This window comes from Triticum aestivum, chromosome 1B (assembly GCF_018294505.1).
Source record: "Triticum aestivum cultivar Chinese Spring chromosome 1B, IWGSC CS RefSeq v2.1, whole genome shotgun sequence".
NCBI classification, from domain to species: Eukaryota; Viridiplantae; Streptophyta; class Magnoliopsida; order Poales; family Poaceae; genus Triticum; species Triticum aestivum.
The window spans coordinates 659,846,328-659,856,018 of record NC_057795.1 but is presented as its reverse complement, the minus strand read 5'-3'; the positions used below and the strand labels follow the sequence as shown (position 1 = coordinate 659,856,018).

Here is a 9,691-nt window from a genome sequence, read left to right as displayed (position 1 = left end):
ATAGTTGGATTATTTCCAACATGAAACATTTTAGTTTGGAGATATTTGAGCATTTAAATATTTTATATTATTTTAAATGCCCAAATTCAAATATCTATGATTTAATTCAAAGACCCTAGGATGGCCTAGAAAAATGTGCACCACTTTTGTCAGAGGTTCTGAACCAAGGCTAAAATGATGGACATTTTAGAAGGGCATTTCAGGTTCATTGAAAAATTATTTTAGTAACCCTAGTTGGTTTCAGAGGGGTCTGGGGGTTCTGTCATCCCCATTTCAAGTTTCTGATGAAAGAGTAAACAGGATGCAACACTCTAATGCATGACTAGCTAGGGTGTGACAATGGAAGAGTTCGAACAAGTGACCTGAACAACAACATAACCTAGATGGAAGAGTTCGGACAATTGAACCTGAACAACAACATAACCAAGGTCTCAACACTTTTGTATTAGTTAACTTAATAGTGTGTCATGGTTGAACTGTGCTTTGGTACATATATGCATATCTGCTAGCTCAATCTTGTGACCTGAGTGCTCGCAATATGTCCTTATAATTCAGAATTTGAAAAAACATTGTGCTCTTCTTTAGTCTGGCCCGCCTAACTTTTTCGTTCAAGCTCCGCCACTGCTCCCAAGCAAGGCTTACTTGACCCCTAAGCAAGCGACCCTTATCTCTAATTAACCCTAAGAGGGCCCATTAGGCCCATTACGTACTCTAACACTACACCCCACCTGGACATGCAGCTTGTCCTCGAGCTGCAGCCTAACCAACTTAAAATCATGACTCGACGCAACACAAATCTAACACGTAAAAACAAGCCTTTTACATCTTGACTTGTTTTATTATTCTCAACTTGAAATGGACTGGGGCGCTTTATTTTGGATTCCTTAACAAAAAGTAGACACCATCCGCACGTCGGACGTGCATGTGTAGAGCCACCTGGATCCCATGGACACCACCTGGACAAAAGGAGTGCATGTGTATGACCACCTCGAAGTGGTCGCAAGAGTGACCAGCAGAGGCACCCTCGCGGCGGCCGGCGACGGAATGCAGTGGTGCTACGCGGTGCGTTGCTGTCGGTGACACCATGCCTTCTCCCTGCCAGACGGCTGTTGGTTTGCACCGCACAGGGAAGAGTGGAGGGCTTGCGATGGAGAATGACAAGGAGGTGTGCGCCCCCCAACCGCCGATGTCGCAGACTTTAAGGTCGCTGCCCGCGGGGAAAACAACATGCCCGCCGCCCATGGGGAAAACCGCATGCCCAAGATCCCCGATGCAACGGATGATATCGAGGTCCTTTGCGCAGCGAAGGGCAACTTGGAGGAGCGGCAGCCGCAGACCACGCATCTCCCGCACACACCGACGCGCTAGGAGGCCGTGTGCAGCAGCCTGCAGCCTCGCCGCCGCTGACACATGGCGGGTAGCGATCCAAGACAGAAACGGTCACAGCGACGGCGGGGACTGGACTTGGTGAAGCGGGACTCCCGCCGGTGCGGTCGATGCGAGACCGGAGCTAACCGGCAGTGGCTGTTGTAGCTGCATCGGCTGCTGTGGTGGCGCACCGGGCGCGGCGGAGGCCGCCAGGAGCGACGGCTGCCACTGCAGCCAGGGCTGGGTGGTGGTGGCGATGGATGGCAGCTGCAGCGGCTGCTGCGATGGCCCGGCGAGCGCGACGAAGGCCGACTGGTGCGGCGGCTGCCACGGCAGCCATGGCGGCGCAGGGGCAGCGATGGGCGCTGGAGGCGCGGCGGGAGCCGGCGTCGGCCACTGCGGCCACTGTGGGGCGGCGGCGGGCGGTGCCGGCAGCTGCAGCTGGGGCTGCAGCGTCCCAGCGAACACCCCTGGATGCGGCGAGTACCACGGCAGGGGCGGCGGCCCGGTGGCGGCAGTCGGCGGCAGGGGCGGCGACGGCCCGTAGGGGCTAGCCAGGTACAGCTGGATCCCCTAGACGGCTGTGACGAGGTCGTTGAGGACCCCGGTGATCTCCTCCGGGGTGTAGGCGGCGGCCGGTGGTGCGGTAGAGGGCGCCGGCATCTGGGCGGTGACGGCGCCGGAGGATGCGACCAGCGGCACGGACGGGGAGGGCAGCGGCGTGGTGGTGATGGTCGGCAGCGGAAGTGACGGGATGGGCGGCAGTGAAGACATGATCAGAACTGAGCTACCTGATACCAAATTGTTATGGCGCTGCTAGAAGGAGGGCGCGAGAGGGCCGGCCGAGGGCCTTTCTGCCCACAGCCGGGCAAGAGGAAAGGGATTTCCTTCTTAATTCTTGTTTGATTAGATTGATACATCTCCTCTTTTTATATAGAGAGGTTTACTTGACTATTAAGCAAGGCTTACTTGATCCCTAAGCAAGCGACCTTTATCTTTAATTAACACTAAAACTAATGGGCCCATTAGGCCTATTACGTACTCTAACAGTACTGGAAATCACTTAGCTTATCAGATCATGCTCCAAGTTTATTATATTTTGCAGGGTTATGGAATCCGTCTACTGGGGTAACAGTATCTCTCTGAAATACTTGTAATTTTCTGGACACATGTGTAGAAAAGCAAATGCATGAGTATGAGTTAAGCAGAGGAGTCGTGAACTAAATGCTCCCAGGTGCAGTGCAAAATAGAGTAAAAATATCAATTTCAATTTATGTCGGCTTCAACCCATGAAGGGGACAAACAAATTAACTGCGGCCGCACAGACGAAACTATCCCGGAACACTGACTGAATCTCCAAATTCAATCAAACCAAACCACACTAGAAGCACAACCGCACAAAGTTCATCACAAGTTAAATATCATAAAATATGAGCAACTTGCAAAACAAGTCTACCACTACAGAGTTAGTTACTATAGGGAGTCGGGATGACCATGCCAAATCACAGGAAAAAGAAGAGACAATCACCATTCTAGCGTGTAAAAGACAATTGATCAGTGTTTCGTCAAAAAGAGACACACCACTCCCCTTTTAAAGAGAATATTTCCTAAGGGCATCTCCATCCTTAAATCGTCCGTACCCGTTCAGACCGAACTGTTTGGACCTATTTTGCTATTCAATGTGGTACCCTATCGATCCGCAGAACGGTCCGGGCGTCCGTTTTTCCCGCAAAACGAAAGTGAACTGGGGGAAGGGCTTGGCGGGACTCGAGACCGCCGCCACGTAGGACTATGACACACCCGACCCATTGGAATCCCCATTCCAGTCCACTTTTCCTCCACTCCGTCTCTGCCCCTCTTTACTTTGCATCTGCACTCTCCTCGTCCGTCGCCGCTGATGTACCTCTCCGGCCGCCAGCCAGGCATCGTAGGATGTCTGCGACCCCCACCAACGCATCTGTCCTCCTTGGACTACGCCATCGTCCACTCAGGATACCTCCGCGGCTAGGTACCTCTCGCCCCTGCCGACGACGTCTATGGTGGACACCATACCCGATAGGTGTTCGGTTAATGCCATTGACCTTTTTTGGAACTTCTTGTTGTTTTCAAGCACGATGACCGGGTACTCGATGAAGGAGGATGAGTTGTTTTGATGCGTGGGTGACCGTATTTGTGGACTTTGTAGGCATGAACTCAAGGGACTCAATCTTCTGGTGGTGCGTGCATGGTTCGTTTCATGGTCAAAAGCACTTCATGCCCTACGGCATACACATCATCCATGAATACAATATGAGGTCGATATCGCATCGATGGTACATTATCGGCAACTTCGTCATGAAGTTTTGCGCCGCGGTTGAATGAGTGGAGACAATGTGCCCATTGGGCACGTCAACCATGGAAATCGTAAGTTTTGCTTCTTGTTGCTCTACATGTTGGTTAATTCATCCATTCACACAATGTTGCTCTAAACATTGTATAGCTTGCATGCACCGCCGCGATGTACTACAGGACCGAGGGCAGGTCATTCATGCATATACATTGTTAGATTAAGCTCACATATGAAGAAAGGTGGTAAACAAATATAAGGGAAAAATAAAGAGGCATACAACTAAAAATAAAAAAATAAAATACGAATACATACTAAAAAGTAAAAGATGAAGAATAAAGAAGCAAGAAAAAGAAAGGAAACAAAAAAAATGTTGTTGGGTGACCAAGCAAAAGTAGGGCGCATATATGAAGCAAAAACTCCACTCATCGAATACAAAAGAAAAAGGCTCGTCACAACTTTGTACTCTTCAAATCCACGACATGGCAACATGGCCTGACAGCTTATCATGCATAGAAATTTCAATTTATGTCGCCTTTGAACCGTGAAGGGAGCGAGAAATTAACTGCGGCTGCAGAGATAAACTACTCTCAAGCAGTGACTGAATCTCCAAATTCAGTCAAACCATAGAAGCAAATCAACCAGTTCAGAGTGCAAAATTATCGCAAAAGAAGAAGAGATCACCAAACCAAATATACTGATAAGCAACGATGCATTTTAAGATCATTCACAGACACAGCAATGACCACAGTACTATTTGAAAACTGATGCAGTTAGCTTCCATAGTAACCACCATATTAAGTTCAGGCAAATTACTGATACATGGCCGCAACTAACGGCATAAGCAAGTCAAATACCAACGCATTTCGCGGCTTGCATGGGACCACCGAACACCATAATCAACCGCCGTACGTACCACAGTCAGATGGATTAACCTGTGAGCAGCTTGCAAAATAAACATCAGTTTTGCTAAAGCATATCTTATATAGCAACAACCCAACAACAATATAACACCTTCAATTCAGTCCTGAGGGAATAGCCATGCTGCCAGACGCATCTCCTTCTGGCGCTTCCAGGAAATAATTGGATGAGGGGAAGAGATGTCGCCGAGTTGCATGTCATAGGCACTGCATGATGTGTTCTCCTCGGCGTAATGGTAATCCACACGATACTCGTCATCGTCGTCCAAGAAGAAGATGCGATTGCCCAACAACCCGTACCGAGACACGGCCACAGCCCTGGAGCACCTTCGACCCAGAAACAGCACCTGGTCATCCCCCATGGTTGACACCTTGATCCATTGCGAGTGCTCAAAGTCAGCCTCGAATACCTCAAACTCGCTTCGTCCAGCAATAAATTTACGAGGCCCTCCAGGTCTAACTTCAGGAACCTGGCACCAAATATTCCTGCGTACCATCAGCAACATGCCACGCGATTCAACCAGATAGAGCTTCTTCACGGGCAAACCGTTCTCTTCAGTCCCAACATGGTATAACCTGAAATCCGCCTTGCCCTCGATGACCCTTCCAATCCGAGAAACCTGCGGATTGCCGGTGCTTTGGTCGTTGCTGATGTTCACCACAAGGAGGTTCTCGTCATCGTCAAGGGCATAGAGCTTGCCCTGGTAGAATGCCATGTCTTCAAAATCCTTACATTCATCACACGCGCGTACCGACCACGACAAGGCCCCTGGCTGGCAGATTAGGATCTGACTGGTGTGCTCAACGCCGACCAATGCGGCAACAAGGTTTGACGAGCACAGGATTAGCTTAATTACGTGCAGCTTCTTTGACTTCTTGATATGCATCCATGTAGTGTAAGGGTCTGCAAATTTTGACCCATGCTCGTCGAGTGACCATTTAGCGACTGCATTTGGAGGCCGGAGTCGGACGCTCGAGAGAGGAGGGAGCGTCACGACCGCCCTGGAGAAGGGATTGACAAGGAAGCACCCATCGTCACGGGGGAAGACAAGCCAGCTGCCACAGACGCTCTTGTACCCAGCGAAGCCGCACCCTGGAAAGCAGAAGGGCTTGTCATAGGGGAGGCTGTAGAAGGTGCCGTCGGGCAGCGCGAGCAGGGGTAGTGTTGTGGTCTGGAGCTTCTGCCTCGCGGCGGCGCGCCACTGCAGGCACACTGCGGCGAAGCGGGCGCGGTCGGCGTACGCAGGGAGCAGGCTGAGCACCAGGCCTGCCAGGTCCAGCGGGAGGGCTGACCACCACGGCGGTGGCTGCGAGTGCAGTTTGTTCTCTGCTGCCATCGGTCCTGCAATGCGGAGAAGAAACATTATCAGAGAAGAATGACGGCACAACAACATTTTTTGCCGCGCAGAGGCAATAAGTCGAACAAGTTGTGTGCGTGGCCAGCGGACGCTGCTCATGCATGGACGGAGACACCCCCCGTAGGCGATCAAGGGAAGACGGAGAAAGGTGGGTGAGTAGAAGGAGGAGGCGGGTTACCAGGGAGAGCAGCGCCGTCCAGAGCGGGGGTCGATCTGCCGTTGGCGCCGGACGCCGGTGGCAGGCTGCCACTCCTGTTGCTGCTGCCGTGCCGTAGTGGAGTGTGGCTTCCCGAACGGGGCCAAGTTTTTTTGTATGTGACCAACTGAGGGTAATTTTGGAGGGATTTGTGCAGCCCAGGCCCAGCTATATGGGCCGGTCCCTTAGTCGGCGCCCCCAGCTCTTGAAAAACGATTCTAAAAAAAAGTTCTTGGAAAACAGTATCTTAAAACCATTTTCTTTTCCAAAACCCTTAATTAGAGATTTGAACTAGTACAAGTAGGAGAGCAGCGTTTTGGCTCCCGAGCTCATATGCTCCTGCTATCTGTTCCATTCAATAGAGCCTCGTGATCTGAGCCAAATTCCATTTTGTGGGAATACGCACAGTGTATACGCAGAGGAATACATGATGATCTGACATGTACCAGGTACAGAAGGCCCAACTGTCAGCCCCTCAGCACCCACCCCCGTCCTCTCTCTCTCTCTGGAATAATTGACGAATTTGGTGACAGATCTGAGCGTCTGGTGCCCGTCCTTGTCGCGTGCAGCCATTGTCCGCTAAGTCAAAGCAAGGTTATCTTCTTTGGCTTCAGGCGTCAAGACTCGCATACGGCATGCTAGACGGCAGCGCAACACCGACGTCTGACGATATCAATCAGTGGCGGCTGCTAACCGCCCTGTAACCCGGGATGTACCACAACGAGGCTTGGAGAATGGAGCGCAGCCACGCAGTGCGTGAGCCTGGTGAAACTCAGGTACTCAGCTGCCCATCGGCGATAGCAGACTGTCGTCGCGGACGTGCCACGCGAGTCTGTCCTTCGCATCAGCTGTAAATCTGTAATATCTTCGCCATCACCGTCGACCTCTAGCCTGAGCACATGGTGCTGCCTTTGCACAGCGTCGGCGGCGGCTAGCAGCCTGGAACACGCCTTGCAGGTCTCTCGCATCACGGTGAACAACCCAGCACGAGTGCCTCCACTCGGCAGCGTGCCAGCGTCCCTGTCCACGCATCATGTCAGCAGGAGCACCGCCGGAGCCGGTGGCCAGCACACACGTTGTCTGAGCACCTCTGGCGCCTAGCCTCCAGCACGAAGTAGTCAAGAACGACACGTTAGGTAGGAATAAATGAACGTGGGGCATGGATGGGCAGTCATTTACTAAAAATTGAAAAGATTCATATACGGGAGTGAATACATGCAACTTTTCCAATCTCGAGGATGACTGACGGCATAGATATCAAGAGTAGCTGAGCTCGGGCTCCAAATTGGATATCCCTACAAGGAGAGCAGTGTTTTGGCTCCCGAGCTCATATGCTCCTGCTATCTGTACCATTCAATAGAGCCTCGTGATCTGAGCCAAATTCCATTTTGTGGGGATACGCACAGTGTATACGCAGAGGAATACATGATGATCTGACATGTACCAGGTACAGAAGGCCCAACTGTCAGCCCCTCAGCACCCACCCCCGTCCTCTCTCTCTCTCTCTCTGGAATAATTGGCGAATTTGGTGACAGATCTGAGCGTCTGGTGCCCGTCCTTGTCGCGTGCAGCCATTGTCCGCTAAGTCAAAGCAAGGTTATCTTCTTTGGCTTCAGGCATCAAGACTCGCATACGGCATGATAGACGGCAGCGCAACACCGACGTCTGACGATATCAATTAGTGGCGGCTGCTAACCGTCCTGTAACCCGGGATTTACCACAACGAGGCTTGAAGAATGGAGCGCAGTCGCGCAGTGCGTGAGCCTGGTGAAACTCAGGTACTCACCTGACCATCGGCGATAGCAGACTGTCGACGCGGACGTGCCACGCGAGTCTGTCCTTCGCATCAGCTGTAAATCTGTAATGTCTTCGCCATCACCGTCGACCTCCAGCCTGAGCACATGGTGCTGCCTTCGCATAGCGTCGGCGGCGGCTAGCAGCGTGGAACACGCCTTGCAGGACTCTCGCGTCACGGTGAACAACCCAGCACGAGTGCCTCCACTCGGCAGCGTGCCAGTGTCCGTGTCCACACATCATGTCAGCAGGAGCACCGCCGAAGCCGGTGGCCAGCACACAGGTCGTCCGAGCACCTCTGGCGTCTGGCCTCCAGCACGAAGTAGTCAAGAACGACATTTTAGGTAGCAATAAATGAACATGGGGCATGGATGGGCAGTCATTTACCAAAAATTGAAAAGATTCATATACGGGAGTGAATACATGCAACTTTTCCAATCTCGAGGATGACTGACGGCATAGATATCAAGAGTAGCTGAGCTCAGGCTCCAAATTGGATATCCCTACAAGGAGAGCAGCGTTTTGGCTCCCGAGCTCATATGCTCCTGCTATCTGTACCATTCAATAGAGCCTCGTGATCTGAGCCAAATTCCATTTTGTGGGAATACACACAGTGTATACGCAGAGGAATACATGATGATCTAACATGTACCAGGTACAGAAGGCCCAACTGTCAGCCCCTCAGCACCCACCCCCGTCCTCTCTCTCTCTCTGGAATAATTGGCGAATTTGGTGACAGATCTGAGCGTCTGGTGCCCGTCCTTGTCGCGTGCAGCCATTGTCCGCTAAGTCAAAGCAAGGTTATCTTCTTTGGCTTCAGGCGTCAAGACTCGCATACGGCATGCTAGACGGCAGCGCAACACCGACGTCTGACGATATCAATCAGTGGCGGCTGCTAACCGCCCTGTAACCCGGGATGTACCACAACGAGGCTTGGAGAATGGAGCGCAGCCACGCAGTGCGTGAGCCTGGTGAAACTCAGGTACTCAGCTGCCCATCGGCGATAGCAGACTGTCGACGCGGACGTGCCATGCGAGTCTGTCCTTTGCATCAGCTGTAAATCTGTAATGTCTTCGCCATCACCGTCGACCTCCAGCCTGAGCACATGGTGCTGCCTTCGCACAGCGTCGGCGGCGGCTAGCAGCGTGGAACATGCCTTGCAGGTCTCTCGCGTCACGGTGAACAACCCAGCACGAGTACCTCCACTCGGCAGCGTGCCAGCGTCCGTGTCCACGCATCATGTCAGCAGGAGCACCGCCGGAGCCGGTGGCCAGCACACACGTCGACCGAGCACCTCTGGCGTCTGGCCTCCAGCACGAAGTAGTCAAGAACGACATGTTAGGTAGCAATAAATGAACGTGGGGCATGGATGGGCAGTCATTTACCAAAAATTGAAAAGATTCATATACGGGAGTGAATACATGCAACTTTTCCAATCTCGAGGATGACTGACGGCATAGATATCAAGAGTAGCTGAGCTCAGGCTCCAAATTGGATATCCCTACAAGGAGAGCAGCGTTTTGGCTCCCGAGCTCATATGCTCCTGCTATCTGTACCATTCAATAGAGCCTCGTGATCTGAGCCAAATTCCATTTTGTGGGAATACGCATGCTGTATACGCAGAGGAATACATGATGATCTGACATGTACCAGGTACGGAAGGCCCAACTGTCAGCCCCTCAGCACTCACCCCCGTCCTCTCTCTCTCTGGAATAATTGGCGAATTTGG

General features: G+C 52.0%; 1 protein-coding gene across 2 annotated transcripts; it reads right to left on the bottom strand.

Moving 5' to 3' along the window:
* Window positions 1-4,450: 4,450 nt before the first annotated feature.
* LOC123098988 (F-box protein At2g26160) lies at window positions 4,451-6,323 on the bottom strand. Of its 2 annotated transcripts, XM_044521100.1 has the most exons (3): window positions 6,151-6,323; window positions 4,709-5,956; window positions 4,451-4,629 (listed from the first exon to the last, which is right to left on the bottom strand). In XM_044521100.1, the coding sequence occupies exon 2, from the start codon at window positions 5,949-5,951 to the stop codon at window positions 4,716-4,718; it is 1,236 nt and encodes a 411-aa protein (XP_044377035.1). In that variant the 5' UTR covers window positions 5,952-5,956; window positions 6,151-6,323; the 3' UTR covers window positions 4,451-4,629; window positions 4,709-4,715. The 2 variants fall into 2 exon arrangements, with proteins under 2 accessions (XP_044377035.1, XP_044377027.1); XM_044521092.1 differs by having other exon boundaries at window positions 4,451-5,956.
* Between the last annotated feature and the right edge of the window lie 3,368 nt (window positions 6,324-9,691).